At 41.1% G+C, this 26807-nt stretch overlaps 1 protein-coding gene across 1 annotated transcript in view; it reads right to left on the reverse strand.

Moving 5' to 3' along the window:
* AFG2A (AFG2 AAA ATPase homolog A) overlaps window positions 1-26807 on the reverse strand; it is a 192347-nt gene that overhangs the window by 14145 nt on the left and 151395 nt on the right. The window contains exon 14 of the mRNA XM_080590539.1: window positions 23124-23288. Coding sequence (XP_080446665.1) covers window positions 23124-23288 — 165 coding nt within the window. The remainder of the gene's footprint in view (window positions 1-23123; window positions 23289-26807) is intronic.

A 26807-nucleotide genomic window follows, 5' to 3' on the forward strand; every position in this document is an offset into this window, starting at 1 on the left:
CTAATGAAGAGTTAGCCCGTGCCAAGGCTGTGTTTGAAAGAGCAAAGCAAGCAAAGGAACTGGGGCTTTAGTGGGACCACAGGGCTTTATACAAACACTTCTAGAATAAACGCCTCTGTAAAGACCTCCGAGTTTCTCATCACTTTGTCTCTGCAGGTTACCAAATATCAATAACAAGAAGGAAAAAAAAAAAAAACAACTTTAAGAAGGATGGGAAGAATAGGAAGTTTTCACAGAATGTGGTTGTTTGCCATCCTTGAATTTAAACAAAACCAGACGCACAGTATGTTACTCACGCATGAGAAGAGGAGAGCCAGCAAGGGAAGGAGAGACTTCTCTCTCTCTTCCTCTCTCCTTGTTTCAAGAAGCATCCCTTAAAGCATACAAGCATATGCTTCGGGCTCCACTGACGTCAGTAAACACGACTGAAGTAAAGCACATGCTTAAATACATTCCAAAACACTTATCTGCTCTGTATAATTGGAAGCTAAGTGGAAGCTATAAATCAGTGACAGAACATATTGAATCAACAAACAAGACACTTTTCATCTTTAAGGTGATGGTACTTACTGGTTCTGCAAAATCTTACACTCATTAGTATCCATTATTAGAACAAGAGACAGTTTCTAACACAAGACTCATTCAATTAATAAATTTAAGAATGCTAAGACATTTGCACCGGTAACAGAAACAAATCATGATTAACACCAGTGTGTCACATTTCTTTGGTGCTTTACATCTTAAACACAGCATTAACTTTAGTTAAAGTAGTTACAGCTAGATTACTGCATGCAAAGCACCTACCAGCAGTAGCTGCATCCTGGGTTCCCAATCTCTGATGTGGTATGCAAAGATCTTCTACAAATTACCGTCCTTCATTTTCCTGGTCACCCGAATCCTCTGTTCCCAAGGTGCAAACCATTTGCATTTCACATCTACACATGCTAAATACCTGACTCAAGAGGCCTGTGGCTTGCATGAGAGCTGCAATGCATGCAGGACACAGGCAATGATAAGTGCCACCTCACCATGCACTCTTCCATTCATTAAAATGGAGTTAACCAGTGAGGATTTCCACCTATTATTTAAATACCGATGTCTATGGTAAAAGGAAAATATGAAGAAATGTGAAGGTCTAGTAGAAGGCTACGCTTTGCCACTGATGCCAGCTGGATAATTTTGCTCCATTTCATTAGATCCTGTATGGTTAATGTCTGTGCTATGGTAATTGTCTTTATACAGGTACTTACTCTTTAAAAATCGACTGTCTGCCTACTGGAAATAACAAGGCTTACCATGACCTGCAGTGACTTTGAGGTTGTTACTGTCTGCATGACCGTTCATTATTTAAGCACGGGACATTGCCTCTCACGTCTCTTCTCGTGGGCTGAAGAGCAAAGGCAGCCTGACCCGAAGCTGAAAAATGTTAATGCATACTTGAAACAGGCAAGAAGCAGCGTAGCTCTCACTAGAAATACAATTTGCTGCAAGTGTGAGGTTGCAGCCTACAACATAGTTTGCTGCATGTGCATTTATTTGACAATAACATGTGACTCACTGAAGTAGAGATCTCCCAGAAATGGAGCACAGCCTTTGTACCGGCAGCCTCAACTACGCAGAGGCCTACGTTGAAGCATCAGCTTCGCAGCAGCAGCAGCAAACTACATTATACACTTGTACCAAATTGTATTTCTAGTGGCATGGGAAGTTAACGTTCTCCTGTATATTGCTTTGTGAGTTATTAGTACCTAGATCCTCTGCATGGTTGAAAGTGTATTAATGAGCTGGAAGACATAATGATCTAATCAGAAGAGATCAGCAGTAATTTATCCTGCAGATGATTTACATGCAGCAGCCATGTGTGTTTGTTTATGATCTCTACATCTGGCAAGGAGCTTTTGACATGATGGAAAGCTGTGGTAGAAAAATGCACTCTGTTCCTCACACCGACTAATTAATGCTCTACTTAATCTCAAGAAAGGCACTTTCAAAATAAACACTAATTTTCAGCAGACTGTAAAAATAGGTAACAACTGAATCACATAGTATAAGGACTAAAAGCTATTGTAGCAATCTTACAAGCACCAAAGGAGGTGATTTTTAACTCCCACAGTACCATTCTGAGAGGGTGTGCACTCAGGTACCCCTCTGACACTGCAAACAGTACATTAATGTTTATTTTTTTTCTAAAAGAGAAGTGTAAGTATGCATTTTCCTCTTGCAGAAGTTTTCCTTTTATACTGTTTCAGGAGCAACAGAACAGAGACGACGAAAGCCTACATTATAATCTGTAGCAATCTCAAAAACTAGTAAGTGATGGCAGAGCTAAAACAGTCCCCATCACTCACACGTTGGGCATTAAACGATGGTTGGCATCTGGAAAGTAACACTGCAGGTTGTCACCCTCCGCATTTTACTGACAAGTGATCGCATAAGCAGGAAATCACGTTTTCCACAGAGAAATGGAGGGGAAGAGCAGCCGGTGCCCGGTGGCCCCACCGAAGGCAGTGCGGGGGTGCGGTGCCCGGGCGGCCCTCGTGTCGTGGGGCTAGGCCTCGCTGTCCTCAGCTCCCACCGAAGCCATTCCATGGCTTTGAGTCACTTCGGCAAGGCCTTGTCTACACAGGATGTTATTCTGGAACTGCGACCACATTTAAATTCACGCCCTATCTCATTCCAGGATAACTTCCTCACGTTGACATGCCCTTAGAAGTACAAGAAAGAGCATTCGTCTGTGGCTGCATTTAGCCCTAGGCTGAAGTCTCACGAGGTAACAGAGAATAGAGATCTGGCTTTATCTTATGAACGGTGCTAATATATATATCACCACCCTTTGGAACGACACCAACTTTTTCTCTCTAATCTCCCAATCATTTCCCACAGAAAGCATGTACTTTCTCCAGCCCAGGAAAGAAGGCAAGGACGTTAGGAAAATCAGAGGGATTGCAGGGCATGGAAAGCCTGTGTGAGCTGCCTCCAAGAGCAGATTTCTCAGCCCAAGACACCGGAGCTACAAAATGGCCTCATTTGGTGACTGAGAAACTACTGGGGTGGTGAAGAGAAAACCAGTGTAGGCTACAGGTACTGAGAAACAAAGCTGCAGAGCCTCAGGACTGGTCCCCGGCTGGAATTAAAGGTAAGCCAGGTAACACTGATAAACTCGGAGGAAAAAAAAAAAAAAAGTAGAGATTGAAGCTTTTCATGTATATTAAAGTGAAAATGTCAAAACATGGTTTCTTCTGCCACACAGAACTACCACCCTTCCACTCCTACAGCTGGTGTACAAAATTTGTAACTCAGGAGTTCTCAAGTGCTCCCGAACTATATTAGAAAATGCATTTTTGCTTTCCTTGCAGGTCAAACCGCTAACCATATCCCACAGAGCTCATCTGCCCTCTTCCTGTCTCCCCAGGACAAGTCAGCAAAGAGGCTCAGGTTTCCTGATAGAGGCAGTGAGGACCAAAGCACCTCTCCGACAGGACATCACAGCAGGCAGATATTCCCTGGGGCGTACAACCGGGCAAGGTCGATAGTGACAGGAACAGGAAGGTGTCAAACTGAAGCAGCAATTCCCTAAATACTTTGGTTTCAGAAGAGGACAATGAAGGCTGAAGTCTGCAGAGAAGTGCCAGCCTCTGCTGCAGCACTAAGTACCCGTGAGCAAATGGCATAGAGACTGCCAGTTTTCTCTGCACCTCCCCATCAATCCTTTTCTGATAAAGATTTTAATCATTTTTTTTTTGTGGGTTCCTAGGTCTGTGAAGCACGTTCATTCCCCTTAGATTAATTCCTTCTTTTCTTTTCTTCTCAGAGAAACAAGTTACAACTTCCAACCACGTCAGGCTGCAGCTTCAGTGCTGCAGACTCCTCACTCACCCACTGTGTCTCTTTCCTCAATTCCTCTCTATCTGATTTACTGTTTACTTGTGGAACATATGGGAAACATGCAGGGAAAGCATGCATCCGGGTTCATGTTCAGAATAAATACTTTTTATGACTATTCTCATGACCTGCAGCAATAGACTAGATTAGTCACCCACAACTATGTATAATCATACAATCATTTAAATACATTTTCAAAACAGAGTACGTTTTAAGATACAGATCAACTAAATATTCCTCTATAGACTCTCTAACACCTATTTCGTACAACTTTACTATTTCCACCTGAGAAAGCGTTATCTTCCAAGAGTTGAGTTCGCCCTCAAAAGTACTGTGCAAAAATAGAAATAAATGTGAAAGTATTCGTGCTACCCAGTCGTCTCCGTTTTCTTAACGAAAGAACAATGAAGAAGTAGAGTACATAAAGACTGAAAATTGATGCTCGTGCTGAAGTAAAAGTGCCATTTATCAACATGTGCAAAGTAACCTTTTTTTTTTTCTTTTTTGATTCTCTTCCCATTTCAGAAAACCAAACTCCCTCTCATTTCAGGTTCATCCAAAAGCAGAATTGCAAACATTTTCTGCTGAACAGAGAACAGAATATTTCCCTAGCAGAATATGTCATTTAATCCGAAAGCAAACAAACAGCAGTTTGAATTCAACCTCACCCATTACACTTAGCAGCAGAATTGAAAGGAAATCTTGAAAAGGTAATTTTGAATTGAAATACTTAAGATCTTTTTAAGTCAAAATATTCTGAAATCTTCTTCTAAGGTTAAAAAAAAAATCAATGACAAAAAAACGAAAATCATAACTGCTTTTTTTTTTTTTTTCTACATAAGCAATGAGACAGCAATGGCCTATACTACTTTAGTTTATTCAGGATTTTTTTTTTTTAATTATTATCATCATCCACCTTTGGGCTGAAGAAAAATCTGATGTATCTCTTTTGTTTTGGGAAACAGTCCTGATAATCTTTTAAGTGTTGCTGCACACGCAGCTGCCAGCAGTAAGAGCGCCTGTTGCTCTCCCCACGCCATCCACCACACAGAAGCCAGAAGCTCATCTGCTACAGGAGAGCTGGAGAACATCTCATCAGCCAAACTGCTTGATTCCATCGTGCTATAAGGCTTAACCAAAACACACGAACATATTCCTTTTCTCACAATCATGCACAAAAGATGAAAAAATAGAGAGATTTCATAACGGAACTCTGCTTTTAGAGCTCTTTTTTGTATGAATTTGAGGGTGAGCATTATTTCTACAGGCAAATGTTGGAATACTGTAGTAAACCTTTAAAAAGGAAAGGATTTTGTTTTCCTTCTTTTTAAGAAATTCTTTCCCCATATGTTTCTGAGACAATGTGCGAGGCACTCTAAAGTCTTTCTGTCTCACCACAACAGTGCAGTTCAGCAAAATACTTAAGCAAATGCTCAGCTGTAAGCACACTAAGGAGTCCATTTACTCCCAGTCAGTGCAAAGGTTTCTGAACCAGAAGGGACTTGCCCTCTCTTTTTAAGCCAAGCACATGGGTAACAGCTTTCCTGAACTGAGGCCTCTCAGTAAGTTAGTTGTCAGGCACACATGGATGCGTGGTACTGACCATGCTGCTGAAAGAGTCAAGTTGTTCTTGGAAGAGTAACTGGTCGATCTCTGCTGGCCGGCTCCTTCGCCAGCTCCATCTGAACTGAGAAAATGTGGTATCTGGAAAATTATTTGAAACAACAATTTCCCTTCAACAGGTTTGCTTGCTGTTCTGTCTGTTTGGGGGACAGAAGACTGAAATGAGAAGAGTCATTACTTGGTGAAAAGCAAAAAAACATTTTCATGTATGATTACTTACATTAATATGTATCATTTTACATAGTACATCTACATATGGAATCTATTATTATTGAGGAAATGTTTTTTTAATGAGGAAGACTGAACAATACTTAAGAGAGAAAATGTTCAAACCAATGCTAATTTGCAGCAGAAGTAACAAAATATTTTAATAAAAAACAGTAAAAAGTCTGGCCTTCATACCCAATACCCGCCCTATCATCCTATGTTTACACCTTAAGAACAGGATTCAGCTCGTGTGGCTTTTCCAAGCTTTGCAAACTTCCTAAGCCTAAATTTAAATTCCACCTCTGTCAAAGAGTAGAAAAAGAGTAAGAACAGAGAGTAAGAGTAAGTAAACAGAGAGTAAGAGTAAGTAAAGAGTAAGAACAAAGAGTAAGTACAGTTTTTCAGCTCTGCAGAAGAATAGAGATAGCTCGTCAGACTTCTTTTTTTCCATGAAAGTATTTTTACTACCCCTGCTTTCTTACAGAGCCTGTGCCTGCCCTCCATCCCTAGTCCCAAACTCATGAAGAAAAAATAAATAATAATAATAAAACGATTTAGGTAATACAATCACTTCTGTATAAATGTAGCTAATTATATTCTCAATTGCTGAAACACTGTTTCCTCTCCCTCTCCCTGCATGCTGGGATTAATTAAGCTTTCCTTAAATGCTGTATATGAATTAAGAAGAAACAAACAACAAAAAACCCTCACTATTTTCAAATCAAAAAAATCTGGTGTTAAAAGGCCTGGCAGGCTAAGCATTAGTACAATAAAACTGCTGGCTTTTCAATGGTAAAAATAAAGTGACTAAAAGCTCTGTTGTAAAAAGGGGAGACTTTCGAGAAAGCCCCTTCACAGTAGGAGAGAGACACTTTCTTTCAGGAATCATATCAGAAACAGGGATGAATTATTACTATCAAATATAAGCCTCAAAATAGAATCCCTCTGTTATCGTAGTGCAAATATTAATGCGTATTTGCTATTCCTGCCAAATGTTATCAGCGTTGTTCCGACTTGCAGGGAACAACCTGTTCTGTGTGGATCCTGACTGGACTAGGACTGGACTAGGTTTATCATTTTAACACCAGCAACGTTGTTTTGTTCACCTTGAGAAACCACAGCACGAGTGACGCTCACCAGGGGATACGGCAAGGATCTGCACTGGCTCGGCAGGAAAAGCCTCAGGAGCCCTGGCACCACGAGATGAGCAGAGCAGCTCCTGTAGTCCCCGGTGCTGCCACTGGCCCTGGCATCTACCGTAACTTGCCCTCTTTATTTACCTTCGCACAGACAGCAGTTTTAAGCACTTTTTTATAGGCTCAACTGCTGCATTACTCTTCCCCCCCTCCTCATTTATTTATTTATTCATGTTCACTCTGAATTTCCAGCCATTTTCTTTGCTATGAATGTTTCTTTATATTGATTACAATTTCCTGGAAAATGCATGCTTGGTACTAATAATCCCTCAGCTTCTCCCATATTAACCCTGCTACTCTTTTCCTTATTTTCTGTCTCTTTGTTTTTGTTTTGCTTTAATCCACATGAATTTCTTCAGTACCCTCTGCTTTATTAAAACAGACTCCTTGTTTAATGCATGGTAAGTCTGCCTTCTCCCCCCCCCCCCATTTAAATATTTTATTTTTTTAATTTAGCAACTTTCAAAGCTTCCTTGCTATGTTGTCCAAGTCTCTCTTTCAATGACATGGTGTCAAAATGGCAGTGAAACCAGTACCAGCCCAATCTACACTGGTTTTGATGGGGAACTTACTGGGAACATCCCACAGGAGGCAGGTGCTGAAACAGATGAGTGTCCTGCCAAAGACACAATTTACAATAATGCCCCAACGGTATTTTGAATGTAGATCCTGATTTTGAGTCTGCACATTGCAAAAACAGTCCAACCTAGTATACAAGAAGAAATAAGGCAAACGGACTAGAAAATTATCCTCAGTTCTTACAGGTGATGATACCTCATAACGCAAGGGGCTCAAAACCACAACTCTGAACTAAAATACCTCATGTATAGGAAGAGGACTGGATCATCATCTTTGTCATTGCTGTCCTCTGCTTAGACTTCTCTCAAGTATAACTGGTCAGCAATTTCTTCGAGAGCCCCTCTACAGGGAAGACCAGCCCCAGCACCGGGCTGTATTTGGAACTAGGCATCACAACACAAGTGTTTTTCCTGTTACGTCGGTGGCCCATAGATGCTACCACATACAATGCTGAATGCCTTCCGAGCCTTGTGTAACAACAGATTTCAAATGATAAATCTGAACACCAGCACCGTTTCAGGCTTTGAAATACAGCTTACCTCTTACCGAATATGATGTGTCGAATTATGAAATTCACAAGAAAGAAGAAACCTCTTATATGATCCAACCATCTCCCTGCAAGTCCAGGGCTGTTTCCAGTGAAATGCAGGATTGGCAGAAGAGAGATTTATTGCCACAGTTTCTTAATTCTATATTTCATACTTCAGCAAGCCTTCCTATCATGTTCCACATGGTGCTTTTAACAAGTTAAAAGCTATCAGTTTAACAAATAGTCAAAAGTAATCTAAAAAGTTAAACACACTCGTCATCACGACACAGTGCTAAACACTACTGCTTATTTCCTGTGATGCTTCGTAAAAAAAAAAAAAAAAGAAAAAGAAGACTCGAGGCAGGCTGCAGGCTTGGCATTTCCTGTGAAGGTCAGCACTCACGAGGGTGCACCTACACCAAAGCTGTAACTGAAACGACCCCATCCATGGCACTGGCACGGCATGCACCTGGCAGCTCACCTGAATTTACACTTCTGGCCTGAGCCGGTGGCTTATTCCCAACCTACACATCCTTGGAGGTGATTCCTGCACGTGAAACTGGTTTTGAAAGAAGGTCTTGGATGGCAGGAATCCCACAGAGGCAACTAAAAAGAGTTTGCTGCTTCAGAAGGATGTGAAAAGAGTGGCAGGTTTGTTAATAGTAAAGCTGTCCTCGAGCGTGCCTACAGTAGCATCAAGGCTAAGCTGAGCTGCGCTCAATTCCAAAACGCTGGTTAAAAGAAGAGCTATTCACCTCACCACTGTCTCTCACAAACACACATAGTCACGGCTCATATTAGAAATCTGCAAAAAGCAGTCCTGAAAGACTTGGAACTTGCAGTGCATTTACAATGACTTCGCTTGGGACTAAATGAAACGGGGAACATGTCAACCCTTTGATCCAGTTAGAACATGAGGAGTTTTCTTGATCATGGAGACATCACTTTGCTGTATCACAGCCTAATGGCACAGAGTGTGTTGGGTAGTTCATGATCAGCCGGATTGACAGAAATGAACTGCTAGGAAGTGATGGGCAAGTAAATGGCAGCAATGGAATATGCCTTCAAAAATGCACCTTACCTTGATACATCCTCTGTTATTCCTGCTGTCTAGTTAATAATATACATTAAATTAGAAGACATTTTAATCTTTAGGAATTAAATAAATAATCCTTGGATTTAGCAAGCTTAAACATGAACTTGATTTTCAGTGCATTAAATAATTCCATTGGTTACAGGGGAATTTTTATGCACATGGAGATCTCAGAAATGCTGTAGGGTAACAACCTCAACTTTGACTAGGCCAGAAATGAGCTGGTATTAAAAGTCTGGCTTTGGCTGAAGTGATGAAGGTGATGAAATTCAGCTGAAGAGTTAAATGCAGATTTCAACCCCCCCTCAAAGCTTTGAAACTGGGTCAGACCAATTTCCAATTAGCAGTTAGCAATTATGCAGCAAATCTCTTCCCCGGTGCAACACGTATGAAAGAAAGGCAGGTTCACAAGACAGTATGTGAGTTTCCTGGTGGAGCTGTGGCATCCCTTTGCACTTCTGAGACAAAGAAAACAAGAGCAGCAACATGCTTTCCAAAATGGAACAGTATGGCTTCAAATAGCTAACTAGAGATCTTTTTAGTTCATGTTTATGATTAATTCTTTCTTCTCTAGGTTTCATGTACAAACCAGATATCTTGGAACAGAAACCTGATGAGTTATTTATGAAATCTGTTGCACATACAGAATTGGAGGAAGCTGACTGTTGCAGTACATATCCAGTCAGCTGGAACGCATATAATGAAAACATTTTTTGGTTCGAAATAGCTACAAAATGTAGTACATCTCCAGGACTACCTGGCTGGATGCTTCATTTTCAGATTTTGTTCCTCCACCTTTAATAGCAAATTCATTGCATGAGCTAAGCGATGTTCACTTAAGAGGAAGAGCCAGTAGACTCACCTTCAACGCTGCAAAGACAGACCTGCATGTAACTAAGTGCTAAGACATTTACAGTACAATATATAATGTCAAACACATTGTCATCCAAACATGAATTTCTGAAAAATCCTAAATCTTAGTGAAAGAATTAAACCCGTGGAAGAAGCCCCTACTATGCCTTCATAAGTAAGAAAGGAGACACAAATATATATATATATATATATATATATATATACACACGAATTTCTAAAGGGTAACACAAGGAGGACACAAAATCCAAATGAACACTGTTATTATATGAGCAGCTCAAATGAATGCAATGATAATGCCCTCATGATAATAGGGCCAATTAATCTTTAAAAAGCCTCTAACAAAAGTTGAAATCTTTTTCCATAACGTAAGAGCAACTTTTTGGCTGTTGTTATAGATCCTCCTGAGTAAACCGGTTGAATTGCAAATACGGAACATTATCTCAGGATAATGAAAAGAAAAACATTTTGCTCAGCACTGACGTTTATCGATCCAAAATAGACATTTTTGCCATTGTTTGAAGTAAGGGAAGTAATTAAAGTATGCAGAAGCATTCTGATACCACCACGCTATTTCCTGTCCGTGTCAGTAACGAAACGCCTGTCCCACCGCCATGCACACTGTTCATTAACTCTCTGCAATAAACATTGTACTTCCATATCACACATCTGAAAGTGTTCCTAAACTGTCAAGTTGGGCAAGAGCATTGCTCTATGCAAAAACAGCCAAGTCCAGTCAGGAAGCAGATTAATTTGAAACCCTTAATTAATGACTGAACATTTACACAGCCAAGATTTATGAGTTACAAGGAAGTAAGTCCAAAACATAACACTCCCTCCTGCATGCAAGCTCTCTTTTTAATGATAAACAATTAGCCTAGGGTAAGATAGTGTCTGAATTCTCAAGTTCACTTTCTTCCTCCAACTTCCAAGCATTGACAGATGATAAATTGATTTCATGCTTTTTTTCTTCTCCACCTGGTCTTACATAAATATTGTTGTTAATAAACAGAGGTTAATGAATGCAAAATACAGATTTTTTTTCAATATAAAGAAACCAATAAGTTTCAAAAGATGATTTTTTTTAGATCACAAGAATGCAAAAACAGTATATAGAAAAGAAGAGGAAAAGAAAAAATAAAAGATGATTTAAAAAGCTGACTGATCCAAAAAAGTCTCAGTTTTTCGTCCTTTTTTCGTGAGTTTTCTTCACTGGATTCACAAATACTTTTGCAAATTTAGTAACACTGAATGTCAGGAATGAAAAGTAAGTTTTCAGTTTTGAACATTTTGATTATATTCCATTGTGGATCATAACCACTGTAACACTTTCTTCTGAAGAGAACTGACTTTTTATTATGAGGAATGCTTACTGTATGAATATTAAAACAAGACTTCCCGTTCTTCTTTGGAAGTCCTCAGGCCTCAAACTAGAGAAGTCATAATCAGGAAAGGTTTTGTTCACTCTTGTTTATACCAAATTACTGAATGCATTTTTTTGCCTGCAAATTCTGTTTCGCTAATAAAGGAGTGCGGTTTGCTTCTCCCCCCCAGATCACATATCATGTAAATAAGCAAAAATGACCACAGAAATGGCAAGATCCTATAGAGCGATAACACGTCTGCTCGCACAAGTCTGCAGTGTGCCTGCATCCCCACAGATATGCTGTACGCCCCCCGACAAGGAAACTCCCCCAGACACCTCTCTTCATGTAAACAGCCACGTCTGCAACCACTGACCTAATCAAGAATGCAAGCACTATATGGGTTTGAGTTTTTTGGTTTTGAGGTGTTGTTTTTTTTTTTTTTTTTTCTCCCCTTTTGCTTCCTCTCAGCAAAAGAGAGTCATGCAGTCATGCAGTGCACGATGTGAGCCCCAAGCCCCCACGGGCCAGGCTCACTCCCACGTGCTCTGGGCACCCCCATTAGGTGCATGACTTTTGTTTTGCAAAGCAGAACCTGATGCTGCAGCTCTGCGAGGGAAAATGCTTTGCACCTGTATTGAGAAAAAATCCCCAACAACCTGACTCCTGACTTCTTCTGTTTAGTCCTTCCTTCCTTCTCAGCTGAGCGAAGAAAACCAGTCCTGGCAAGTGACAGTGGCTGCTGGAGAGAGATCAAGTTTTCCTGACACGGACTCACAAACACTTGGAAACATGCAGTGCATATACCCAGAATCTAGCCTAGGAGCTGGCTACATTATTTTTCCCCCCTCTTCATCAGTTTTTCATCAAACGGGTGCTCACTGGGAACAGTTCCGGAAAAAGACAAAGCTGGTTTATCCCAGTAAAACACAAAGAAAGACAAAAACAGACGAGACAAAACAGAAGACAGATCGCTGCTCTCCCACCCCTTTCCCTCCAATGCTATGCTTCACTGTGCAATGTAAGTAAAATAGTTATAGCCTACTTTTATGACAAATTAATTTTGTTTGCTAGGAAATGAAGTATGAAGCCAACCTCTGTAAATCATAACTAACCCCCTTCCCTAAAAAATGAAAAACCAACAACCCACCAAGAAAAACCCATCAAACAAAATCCAGAGCAGCCTTTTTAAACTGAGCAAAATGCTCTTAGTTCTCCTCCCCAACAATGGGGATGTCAAGACCAATTAACTACTGCAGTCATCTGGGGTTTTGTTCTGTTTTCTTCCACTGCAAGTGGTCAACCCAGCTCCCATGGCTCATTTCTCTACACGCGGTGTCATAAACAAAGAAGACTAAGACCTCAGAGTTGTTTTCTACCTGAGTATCCTTGATGTCTTCATTACTCAAAGCAAGGATACAAAAGCTTAGACTGAGAACTAGGTAATAGTTTGAACCAGTTTAATTAAAAAGCAACATGGTCCACAGGTCTGCATCTACCATGGCTAATAATTTGCTGCAGAGCTATTACTGTGCTGTTTCCATCTGCCAATAACCATTTAATCCTTCTGCCAAAGGCAATCTAAACCTTAATGTATTTCCATATGTATTTTAGGGAAGCCATAAAAGATAATTTGGAAACAACAATTTCCAATTTTTGATATACAAAAATTTGAGCTAGAGTAGCACACACAGCCATCAGCATTCCAGCAGTGCTAAGAAACTACTTGACAGCTTCTACTCCAGGCAATGGCTTGAATGCTAAGACCAAAGTTTTGTGCAAATGCAAAATCCTTGTTAGGATCCAAGTACAAAACACAAAGCCAGCTACAGATAGCTCCCCCTAAAGTGCCTTCCTCAACAGGGCTGCAACTCTCATTCTCAAGAAAACCCAGGGTTCAGGCACACTGTCAAAACAGAAGTTACATGAAAAAAGGGAAAATTTTCCTGTTTGACGATGTAGGTATGGCTGCAAATACTTGAAGGCTGCTTCCCTCTTCCTGCATTCTGCATCATGACTATCTTAACTGCTAACAACTTCTCAAATAATTTCAGAATTACTGCTGAACAGCTTAATCTCACCAAAGAACTTGAAATTCCAAAAAAGGAAAAGCAGAACGAAGCCTGATATTTCAAATATTCCTTCCCCCTGAAAAGAAAAAAAATAAAATAAAATAAAATAAAATCATGCCTAATCAAAACCCCTCTGAAAGAAATGGGATGACAGCAAGTGTGCAAGCTCATGGTTGATACCCATTTATTTGGATGGGAACGATTAAAAATATCACAGTTAAAATGTTAAAAACGAACAAACAAACAAGCTTTCCAGTCACTGTAGTGTTAGCGATCATCTCTCCCAAAATAAACTCAACACTTACTTTATTGCAGTGAAATTTTGCTTCTATTATATGACAAAGCAATGGAAGCAGAATAGTTGGTGCATGTTCTGTACAAATGTAGCTTTAATAATGACAGGTTTTAAGTCTGAAATTCAGTATATCTAATGTTCAAGATATTCACAGTCTAATTTAGGCAGACTTACTGATTTTATTATTTTTCTATTATTTGTTTATTACGAGGTTCCAAATTTTCAGAAGAAACAATTACTTCACTGATGACTGCAAAAGGCCAACATCTAATTTTATGTTTACACAAAGATACCACTATATATTCAAATATTTCAGTTCACACACACACACCTCTCCAATCTTTGCAGTTCAGTGAAGTGTAAACAGTTAGCGTTGTTATTAAAACACACGTTCTTCATTCACAGGAACAATACTCAGCTAGATTAATAAGCTTTTATTCCTGGGCTCTATTATTCCTCTGCCATTCATTAACATTTCTTCCACCTTGACGGCAATTTAGCTGGCACAGCACCAGAAACACAAGTAGGTCAGCACAAGGTGTTCCTCTGTATAGTTTCACAGGTTATAAACATCCTACCTGAGTTAGCCTTCAGGTAGTGCATTTAAATATTCCTAGTGCCAACTAAAATAATAATGAGAACTCTCCTGGATATTATTGTCCAAGAACTACCCTTGTTTACAGAGGACGGATTCTGTTAAGACTGACAAGGCAATTTTACCAGAGAAGCAGGGAGCCCTCTGCAGCTCTCCTGGCCAAGCTGATGCCTGAGATGATGCCTCGGTGCTGTCTCTGTGGGAAAGCCCCTTGCAATCCTCACCATATCCAACGAGGGAAACGTACATACATGTAGAAAAAGCTAAACTGAACGCTGACAGTCAGACATTACATACTATTAAAAGTAATCATAACAGAGATTTCAGCCAGCCAGGCACGCTTTAATCTCAGGATATGGGAAATAACAATAGAGATGTAAGAATATTTACTTCCCCCCCCCCCCCCCCCCCCCCCCGTTTATGAAAAAGATGAATACAAAACAGTTGTTTCACAGAAAATGATATAAAAAACTTTGGACAGATCTTTTGCTAATGTACTAAGACACATTCAGTATTTACAACAACTCGTATACATTAAGAATCTGGCCCTGAAGTTGGGGCATAAGAGTCAAGGGTAAAGATTTCACTGTCTAAGAAATGTAATGACTTTTTGCTGACTTTCTCTAATTTGTATGCCTTGCCTTATACTTTAGGACTTGAGTTGAGTCAAACTCAAAGCAGCAAGCTCCTTTCTAGCTCCATACTCGACTACACATCATAACTTACAAGATCAAGTGTCAACACTACAGGCTTAAATCAGAAAAACAGATCACTGGGAGAAAATGTGTTGGATTTATTTTTCTTCCTTTTTTATTTTTAAACATAAAGGCAAATTCTAGCACTCTGCACTGATATGAGCCTTTATATTATGTAAATGAAAATACTTCAAAAGGTATAAATAAATCAATGTTTTCAATTCCTTCCCGATGACTGCACATGCTGTTTTGACTCTGAACATTACATACCCACATTTATGATTATTGGTGTACGGAAAGTGTGTGATATAAGCCACTGAAGAATAATCCCTGCTGTCTGATTGAAAAGAAAAAAAAAAAAAAAGAAGAAGAAGAATGAATTAAATTAGAAGTTGCTAGAAATAACTCATACGCAAAAAATAAAACTAAAAGAAAACAATAGCAGTAGCCTAAAGAGACATTTTTTCCTTCAGGAATGAATTCCCATCTGCTTTTAAAGAGCAACATGTTTTTCCATTACTGGAATCACAGCCAAAAACAAGACAATAAAGCAGCAAAGCCACAGGCAAGAGTAGAGGGCAAGTGAAGCTGGCTGACAGAGTATCAGTCGAGGTCCCTCTTTTATAAGCCTCTGCTGTAGTGACAGCTGAACAGCCCCCCGCTGTGCTGGCAACACACTTCCCTCGCTATCCTCAGCAAAGAGGAGCTCCTGGTAACTCTGCTGCATAAAAGGTGCCCTGGAAAAGTGAGGGAAAAGGAAAGAGGAGGAGGCAAACGGTGTAGCCAGCAGGCCACGCTCAGCAGCGGCTGTCCCCTCCAGCCTTGGCCTTTTTGGTGAAATTACCACATTTAGCAGTAGCTCCCTAAAAGCTCATCACAAGTGAGCAGCTCCGCCGACTGAGGATTGCTTGCCCCGTGCACCACAGGTGCCCGTGTTGCAGGCTCTCCCTCCAGACGGGCGTGCAACACAAATCAACCCTTCAAAGGCACGGCAAGCATAAATGCAAATCCAAGTACCCGTGTACAGAATCTGGGCGGACAACACCATTAAAATAGTTAACTAAGACTGAAATTAGCTCTAAAGGTCCCTGCACCCCAAGGGGTTCGGCAATTACAGAATCCAAACGTTCAGCTCTTTGGACTCAAATCCCAGGTTTGAGAAGCAGGCTAAATTTTATACCAAAATGTTGCTCGGTGCACACTCAGGGGCTCATTTAAATTCCCTCTGGCATTTTCCCCAAGTTCCTCTAAGGATGGCTGTTCTTTGAGCTGTTTAGGAAGCAGTGTCGATGGTATCCTCCTGAGCTGTTAATGGGTCTGACCTTTTCAGAAACGCTAACGTCCCTTCAGCCAGATGCATTAAATCTCCTCTGCTTGATTAAACTATTAGCAAATCATTATCTCACTGAAGGATAAAATGTTCTTTCCCAGATGAGCAAGCCATGCATAAATTTCAGTGCAAACACTCTTCTGTATACCAAGCCCTACGTTTTACATAAACATGCCAATTTGCGACCCCGTTTTATATATCCATGTGATGAAAGCATACAGGAGGAACACAGATCTTTTTTGGGTCTCGGCTGAGACAAGACGTGATGAAAATCAGCCCGCTTAGGGCGAACAACCGCCAGCCCCATCTCTGCAAAACGCGGGAACGGAACCAGATCTTTCTGCAGCGGCTACAGAGGAGAACGGGGAGATGCGGCGCAATGCCACGACACCCTTGTGCTGATGAGTGATTACCCAGGCACTCACACTGCCCTCGTTCCCAGTCTGTCCAAGCACATTCCGCACGTACGAGGTTCTTGCGAGACCGGCAGTAAGCAAAATCCCATGGGAAGTCCTGTGTAGTTAGTTATTTCCTTTCAAGTGATTCATCCCGTTTATACCAAACACTGACACTCGGAAAACATTTTGAATGCCAGGTATTTCCTCACCTTCCAGCCACCTGTGCCAAACACATCCTTGGTGCTGATAAACGTGTGTAGGAAGGTGGTGATCCCTGATTACCCACACTGGATGAAGGCTGAGCCTCTTTTCCACACCCACCCACACAAAAATGTTCACTTTTCAATGAGTGATATAAATTAATAGATCCTATGCATCAATCCAAGAGAAGCTTCGGAGGTTCATCTGAGGCCTTAATCTTGCTGCGTTTCAATTTGATGGTGTCCTTCATTTTGAAAATTGCATTTCAGGATAACACTGTACCCTAGTGTGAGGATAAGCAGGACTCCTTCAGATGGCAAGGCCATCCAGAAGTGTCCAGCAAGAGTCACTTCAGCCACAGATGCTTTAAATACCAAAGCATATTTTCAAATTACACATTTCTGATAAGATACAAGATTTTTTTTTTTTTTGTGTGTGTGTATATATATGTATCTTAGAAGGTCAAAATTTGAGGGTCCAGTCCCAAGCTTGACATCTTAAGCACTTTCAACATCTGTTGAAGTCTATGGGAATTGAACATGCTCTGCATCTAGCATAATTAAGCATAAAAGGAACAAACATCCTCATGCTTAAAAATGAAAACCACGAGCGTTAGCTAGGATATGATTTCCAGAGTCACAGAACCTTTACTCTTGCCTTTTTTTTCCCCCTGAAGTCTGTCTTTGTAGGCTGCTATATAGGACTAGATCCATTGCCCTTAAAAATGTTAACTAGAAAGCTTTTCCCTTAAGTTTGGAAGATCTTTTCCTTCATGGCAAGATAGATATAAAGAAAACACATTGTAATTTGCCGGATGTCTTGTTTTCCCTATATCTAAGCCCTCCCTCACCTTTATTTAAGATGCACTTTAGGAAAGAGAGACTGTTTTCTTCCCGATCTCTTAAAACCTTGTTTACCATCCCACACACCTATAATGGAATACATCCTCACTTCTTTTGCAGTTGGTGTCTTCCTGTGTGAGAAAGAGAGGAGCTTTGGAAGGTTGTCGTTGGTTTGGGTGTTTGGTTTCTTCTAAACTTATAGTTTAAATATGTCAGTATCTGGTAAACAAGTACATGTATGTTTTGAAATAAATATTTTAATAGTCAGAGGCTTCAGTTGATTAGAGCTAGTGTGCTGCTGCAAAGATACTTTTTTGGCATCAAACACGCACTCATTTGAGCCAGAGCAAACGTTCGTTAGCTTTTTTTTTCCTCTCTGTGTTCCCATTGAGAGTTATTGCAAAGTGAGAAAGATATTTTTTACATTAACTATTCTATTTCGACTAAGAACCAGTGAAAGATTTACAGGTTCCCAGGTTCCCGCTTTACTATTGTTTCCTGTAAGCATGGAAACTGATAATACTATAGAAACAATGTCAGCCTCTGCTTTCACCATGACCTGCTTTCCACCAATTTAAAAACAGTCAGTCCCATTAGCTTATTTTTACAACCACACTTAAGAATATTACAATGATATCCAGAATATTTAATGTTTTATTATTTCTAACCAACTTTAAACTCAAAACAACTCAACACTTGGTTTCAGTTTCTACCTAAAACCTCCCTCTCTGTACTGCCTTCTCTCCTGGAACAAAAACATAATCTGACAGGGGCTGACATAATAAAAGAAGGTCCCTCACTCTACTGGGTTTATTTTCCTTTTTATTTACCATCTACTTACTAGAATAAAATATTTCTACAGTGGTGAAACAGAGTCTAACTCCCTCGCTCATCCCTTTTCACAAAGTAAACTCCAAGGATTTGAGGTAAGGAATACCCCATCCATTTCATTTGTAATTATATCCTTTTTTTTTTCTCTTCACAACACAAATCTAATGAAGACATCAGTCTTTGCATATATAAAGGTTGGTGTCCTTCTTCTAGGCCAAAACATGTTCCAACTTCAACCTTTTTTCTAACCTTTTTAAAAAATTTGAGATAATGTATAATTTAAAAATCACATGACAAGCAATTTCCTATCAGATTCTGTCCATGTGATTGTGTTCTTTTTTACACAAGAAGTGCTTTAGAATCACAGAATCATTTATGTTGGAAAAGACCCTTGAGATCAAGTTCAGCCACCACCTGACACTACCAAGTCCACCACTAAACCACATCCCTAAGCACAATGTCCACACAGCTCTTAAATACCTCCAGGGATGGGGACCCCACCACCTCTGGGCTGCCCGTTCCAATGCCTGACCACCCTCTCTGTGAAGAAATTCTTCCTGATATCCAATCTAAACCTCCCCTGGTGCAAAATGAGGCTGTTGTCTCACGTCCTATCACTTGTCACCTGAGAAAAGAGACTGACGCATACCTCATGGCAACCTCCCTTCATGTAGTCCTAGAGAGCGATGAGGCTCCACTCAGCCTCCTTTTCTCCAGACTAACACCCCCAGTTCCCTCAGCCACTCCTCGTATGCCTCTGAGGCATACTGAGACTATTGGCATTTTCTATTGTAACAGAGAGCAGCCAATAAGCATGAAAAACCTAAACTGATCCCCAAATGAAAAAGCTAGAGCCCCTTAGTTTTTAGAAGGCCCATCTTGTGTAATGCAAGCTAGCTGTAGTGACATCGTGACAGGAAACTAATCAGACCCAAACAACTCACTTTACTTGCACTTCGTTTCTAAATGCTCCTGTGCTTGTATCTTTAATCATACTTTACAGAAACATGATAAGAAATAAACCAGATAAAACTCCTCAACGTGAATTATAGCAGTGAAAACGCTCTAGATCATTTAGCTATCATCTGACTGAACAATCTCTGGATGAAGACATCTCAAAACTATTAAAAATAATCTTCAGTTATATAATGGTGCAATTTTGCTCAAAATAAAATGCAGAAACACTAGAATTAATCTTATTAAAGTTTTGAGGCAGCAAGACATTTGCTGCTTTAACCATTTTCATTACTCTCAAGGACTAGAGATTTCTCCTCCATGCCTACCAGAGCTCCTTGCTAATGCCACCGCGTCAGGAGAGGAGAATGAAGCCGATGGCATGGCACAGCACAGCCTCTAGCTGAACCGTGCCAGGCGGCAGCTGCCTGGGCATGGCCTTCAGTGGAAATTTCCTAGAAAAAAAACAGGGGCAAGACCAGCTCTGACTGTTCCACCACCACACCGGAGAAACCCACTGGCCAGCATGTGAGAGCTAACAGGCTGTACGGTTACTGCAGACCCGTCCGTACAGCAAACAGACCTACCCCTGTGCAAGGCTCCCGTTGCGCTAACAAGAGGTTGAGGCAGTCCTGGGAAAAGGCAGATGCCTTCAGGGCACGGATGCAGCCAAAGAAGTTGCCAGAGTGGGTGGATGGCATGCTTCTTGGTGTCAATATCAGCTCCAAGGCCAAACCTCGCTATTCAGAAACTTCTGAAAGCTATTTCTCACCGTCCTGGTTTACAGATTTCAGGTATCCATGAACACGAGCCTCAAGCACCACTGCAAAGCAGAGCTATCAAGATGCCAGCATGCATTTCAGAAGGGCCTAGAAATAAAGATCAAGTGCAAATCCAAATATTTCTAGAAAGCTGAAGCTTTGTTTGACCTATCCGCTTGGTATAATAAAAGCTAACTGTATAGATGTTGCTCCCCTAATACACTTTTTTTTTTTTTAAACATTAGACTTCACCTGCACTTGAGAGAAGGGAATTCTAATTTACCCTCATAAATTATCTTCCATCTTCTCTCAAATGAAACAGTGGGAAGTGAACACCCTATTTTGCTATCTCGATATATCTTTAACGTACTCATTAAGATAAACATACATCCAGCAGGTGAATAGAGATAACTGGTCATAAGTGATGACAGGCAAAAATATACACATATCTGATCTGAAAAATTGCCAAGTTGGAAGCCAGATGCGTACTAAACTATCCACTTTACTTGCAGTTTATTCAGCTCATGGTAGGAGGATTCAACATATCTCTACATGAAACTCCCTATTTATACAGCATCTTCTAGTCACAAAACTAAGCATTTTCCATTCCTTTTCCAAACAAAGGGTATAACGGTGGAATGGGAACTTGCCATTCAACAGCGGAAACTATTTCTAAAGCTGGGAAGCTGGAGACACTAGGAAGAAAAGGCTTTAATGAAACTGGCCACTGTGCGTGCCAACTGTCAAGACTTTTTATATATTCTTCCAAGGAACACTGACTGAGGCTTTTTCTGTGTTTACTCTTTACATCCCAATTATTATAACTCTTTGAATGATGCCAAAGAACAAAATTCATGAGAAATGCCATATTAGAAACAGGCAGGCTTTTTCCCCCTGCAACTAGTCTGTACTTGTACTCAATGACCCATTAACTTATTTTTGGTTCTGTAGAAAGCCAGCACCAAGACATTTGCGACTCATTATCTAAGCTAAGCACAGGAATTCACCACTAGAGCCTCGGCTGACCCAAATCCAAAGGAAATCCCCATATGCTTGGAATTTCTGAAATACAAGCATTACAGTTGTTGCCTGGTAAGAAAACAGTTTCCATACACAACGGAGGATATGTTTACATTTATGTTTTTGGAGGCTTATAACTTGGACAGAAGCAGACAAATTTTCCCAGGACAGCAAAACTCTTATCACTGACATCGGGGTAAAAACCTAGTAATGGTTCAAGTCACTACTCTTCAGCACATAGGCGGTATAGCTGCAACAGTTCCCTAGACCAACTTTTGAGCCTGCAATAAGAAGTTGATTACTGCCTTCTTTTTTTTCATTATAAGATCCCACATTCTGTTGCAAATAGAAGTCCTGCACAAAAAAGTTTTGCTCACTGCTTTGCCTTTGAAGTCCTACATAGAACAGCTTTGCTCACTGCGTTGACCCCATTCATTTGTCCCCAGAGCACAGTTTGTCCTGTGCTGCGGAGGAGGAAGGCTGTAGTGGATTTGACTTTGGTCCCTGCCCTTACACAGCTTCCTGGAACAAGCCTGGAGGCTTGTCTGGACACCACAGCTGCACATGGCAAGGTCTGACCCCATTCCTTTGACTTGGAGAAGTACTCACAGCAGTGTCCTCACCAGCCAGAGGTTACTTGTGGGCAGTGCTGCATCATAAAACATAGCAGCATTTACGTGGTAGCTAAATGAGCAACGTCTTCCCTGGAAGACATACAGCATATCCAACAGCCAGTCGGTTGAGAAGGGCCATCAGTGTCATAGGAGCCACGCAAACGCTTCAGAGTCACCCTCTCTTTTGAACCAAGCCAAAGATTTAGCTTTGCCCTTGTAAACAGCATACAGAAAGATGGAGGAAGCTAAGGAAAGCAAATCACATTTTCCACTCTGCTATGGAAAAAGTAAAAGGTGACTATGTAATTAGAGATGGTACGATAATGCATTCGCTAGGACTGGCTACAGTAAGGTGGAAACTTTAACTCCGGTATTTCATACCTTTTAAGAGGTCGAATTGGCAACCTTAATGACATTTTCTGAATTTTTGAAGTAATACAATTACTTTCAATTAATCAAAATGAAGAAAACATGAAATATTCTTTCATGAGGCACTGCCATGAATAATATTCAGGGACCACTGTGCTGACCACTAACTATAATTACCAGGCAGCAGCATCTGAAGAAGTTTCTCCCCCTACCCAGGACAGGACATCATAGCCTGACAGCCATTGTCAGAAGCTGAGTAACTGACAGTAATGAGCTATAACAGCAAGTGCTGCTGTGAGCTCTTGATTATATGGGCCTCAAAGTGACCGGTGACTCCTTTGCAATTCCCTTATGCTGTCTGAGAATTGTCTCTCCTTCCTCAATCTGAGTCTGTTTGCCACAATCCTAAATCATAGAATGCAACTGGGTCCCTCCCTGGGGATGCAGGGAGGCCCAGTTGAACTGTGTGGACATCTGGGAACACTTGCCCCCATCTCCTTGCACTCAACCTGGCACCACACCCTTAATAGAGCCACCCATGACCTTACTGTGGCTCACCCTTTCCCTGGCAGCAGTACTCTGATGGAGATCTTGAAAGAAAAAAACAAAAACAAACACATTGTAGTCTGGTTTCTGAGCAGAAACACAGAAATCACAGTGTACTCTGTCAAAGTCTTTCTTATAATTCTCCCCGCCACTTAGAGTAGACTCAAGGAATGATACCTGGATGATGCTCTATTTCAATTTTAAAAACACCATTTTGTGCATTGACTCTGTGGCCATGACCATACAGAAAGTTTTACCTCTGCTCCTGAATATTTGTGTGTTTGCTGAACGAGTTCCACCAAGCAGACTTCCTCACTGACTGGCATAGACCGAAACTGAAGTCTGAAGATCTCCTCGCGAGTGGCTGCATCTGGCAACGGCACATAGATAATTCTGTCTATTCTTCCTGGTCTTAGCAAGGCCTGCAATGAAAATGTCACAGGAAAAGTTATAACAAATGACACATCACATCAATAAAGTAAAAAAACATAAGTCGATTAAAAACAATAACAAAAAACCCCAAACAAATAACCAACAATTTCAGCAGAAGCAAAGAACTGCACAAGAACAATCAAGCTTATGTGCACAAAGGGGTTGTTCCCTTATGCAAAAATGAATCAGTCACTGAAAAGACAGTAATGCTATTCAGCTTGTGAAATATCAGTTTATGGAAAAAAGGCATCATAAAGGAACTATAGTCATTTTCCTAAAATAATAATTTTAGGCTTGTTGCAAGGTGTGCTGGAATGTTAGGACTTGGCAAAAGGACAGGTGGCAATGGACATATCCCAAGCTCAGATCTTCAGTCAAGACAACAAGCAGAGGAAAAAGACATTGAAGTAAAGCTTACATTCTGTATTCATGTTGATTTATCCCACATTATTAGTGCTATATACAGAAGAGCAGATTACTCTGTCAGGCTTTCACACGCAGTAAGGTAACGATAGACAGAGGTCAGAGATGTTTCAAAAAGGGAAAGAAAAAAAAACAAAAAAAACCACCACAGACATGCAAAAGCACTGTAGTCTAACACCTTTTAGCATCAGCTTTGGACTGTCAGAAGAACCTTTCTCCTGTGCCACAAGAGAGTTGAAAATTCAACAAATTAATAGTTACAAGGTAAGGCCCCAACTTTGCAGCCTCATGTGTGTATATGGGACAATGACCACAAAGGGCAGCTTTAAAGGGTTCAGACTGGTCTGGAGGAAAAATCTCTTCTCTAGGGGAGAAGTGTGGCCTTGGGGCAGGTCACTGGGGAGGCTGCAGAAACTCCGTCCTTGAGGTTTTTGAGGCTTGGCTAGACAAAGCCAAGCCCTCCCTGGCCTGTGTTGGTCCCGTGCTGGGTGAGTGGGGGGGCTGCAAGGCCTCTGGAAGCTCCCTTCAACCAACCTGTCTGTGATTCCATGGTTTCTGGACTAGCTCAAAAAGTAAACGCTATCTATACATAAAACAATTATATCTGATATGTACGAGAAGCCAAGCTCTTAGATTTATGAGATGAGAGGAAGCTCGTGTCCCTGTATTTCTAAAAATCTCCAAGATTTAAAAAAAAACTGTCTACAGTAAAAAAAATTAAAAAAAAAATCCTCCCAGCCTTTCCTACTTGACATTTGAGAAAAAAATGTGCATTGCAAATGTGCATAAATAGTATTTAAAAAGTATTTTTAAAAACTAAACAATGTTTATAAGATTCAGCATGTAACCTAAATTGTTTTTATGTTATGGTTCTCCCTTGGGCAGAGTAGTTTGAGTTCCAGATGACTAGAGATATTGCATGGCTGTCCTGGGCTGTCAGCCAATAAGTCTTTTCCCAGCCTGATCATGTCAGTGAAAGTCATGCTGAAAAAATAGTAGGAAAGAGCTTTCCTTCCTGCACAGCATTGATCAAGTTAACACCCTTCCTAGAGTTTCTTTAAAAAGACTGTTGTGGTGCTTCAGAGTGGAAAAATGTATCCTGAATGTTAAGAGATGTCTTGTTATTTTTAAAACAGAATGTGAAAACGTTCAGCAGAAAGTGCACAGCTCTGTTTCATTGAGCTACGCAGGAACAGAGCAAGGCTCCACAGGGAAGACTAAAGGCCCGTATCTAGCCCAGTACCCCATCTCTGGCAATGGCCAATGCTGGATCCCTTCAAAAAAAAAAAAAAAGAGTGAGAAGCCAGCCATCCACCCGTATTTCCTTATCAGACGGTGCTACTTGCCACAGCACTCTTAGCCACTGAAGAACTCGACACACTAATGGTAGCGCAACCAGTGTGTAATTTGGTGTCTAGGCCATGCATTTATCGGGATGTTGCCATTTTTTGCCAACACACTTGAAAGAGAAATTTACATGTTTCAAGACTAGGCTTGGAGGGAGCGGAATTATACTGCAATTGCATTCTGCATGCTCTTAAGGAAATGCCCATAGCAAATTCTGTTATTTAGAAGAAACATGAAATGCTCACAAGAATACAGTGGTGCACCTCTTTTAAGTCAAAGCAGGTTTAATCAGGAAGCCTAGATAATTAGAACATTTTCTAGAGACAGCTTAGCTCACACTAATGAATGACCAAGGCTGCACAAGTGGGACAGAGAAGTGTTTGGTGGAAAGAAAGTCTGATCAGCTGGGACCGAGAGCTGGAGCTAGCAGCTTTCTGCTGAGATACAGTCTCTTAACAGGATGCAGCACCCGATCTTACAAAGCACAATTACAGATGTCAAAAAATTAATATTTTTTTTCTCAGTTATTTAAAATTGGGTTTCCTCCAGTTTGTCCCAAATGCTTTGTGTTTTCTATATACGGTCTTAGTTGGAGGCCCGAGTTTAAAACATGCTATCATTACTTTTTGTTACAGTCAGGCCTAGGGACCTTATCCAAGGCAGCCAGATGTGCTGGGAACCCTACAAAAAAAGCACAAGTCAGCCTCTGTAGCACTTCCTGCTTAAATAGACATAGACAAAAAGGAGAGGAGAGAAAACATTCGGTAACCTGACTTGAGAGAAGAGTCAAATTTCCTCTTACTTCCAAACAGAAAAACAGATTCTGCCGAGAAATGGTCTCCACCAGCCCTCATGACAGGACAGGCAGATGGGGAAACCTGGAAGACCCTGGGCACTGCCCAACTGCTCCTCGCTTCGCTGTTGCATTGCTTTTCCCTTGGGCAAGCTCCAAAGGAGCTAAGAGCAGAGGAAGAGGCCACAGGTGGGCTGCAGAGCTGGTGTGCTGCCCGCTGGTCTGAAAGCGCACAGAGCAATGTCAAGCCGAGGCCATCCTTGTTTGCAGGCCATCATCTCATCCTCTTGGGCTAGATGTTGAGGCCTTTGGTCTCTTGTGTACTGCTCACAGACTTATTTTTCTTTTTTGGCCTAAATAACTCAGAAATCAGAACTGAGCTGCACATAGAGGTTGGCACTAAGGGAATAAGATCTTTCTTGATGTTTTTGCACACTGTTGAAGTTTCTCCTGGAGGAAAATGAGTTCTTTCTAGGTTGCTTAGCGAAGCCTATTGTAGGATTTGGTGCAGACATCTGCAGTACCTTTAACACTGAGGCCTTTATGGATGGTGGCACCTTCTTCCTCAGCGCCACTTTATCTGCAGAAATAAAGAAGGTGTTTGGAGGTGGCTGCTCCAAGTGCTGTGACTGACAGGCCGTTCAGGAAGACGGACTTCCCACCTTGCAGCTTGCTCATTGGAAACGGCACAGGGAGCAACAAGCACACCCAGGTCACCTCAGGACCGCCCCACAGCCCTCAGGGCGCAGCAGGCACGGTGGCATGGGAACCCACCACTGACCACAGGCTGGAGGTGAAGCCACCTGCAATTGACCTTCGCTGCTGAGCTGGAGGAGGAGAAATTTGGCAAGATAAGGTGGCAGCAGCAGCAGCAGGAGTGAGGCTTGGCTGTCTGTGCAAGAGGAGAGGAGAGGAGAGGCAGCTGGGGGAGGGTGAAGAGTTGAAG

Source organism: Anser brachyrhynchus (genome assembly GCF_964034855.1).
Source record: "Anser brachyrhynchus genome assembly, chromosome: 4".
Lineage (NCBI taxonomy): Eukaryota > Metazoa > Chordata > Aves > Anseriformes > Anatidae > Anser > Anser brachyrhynchus.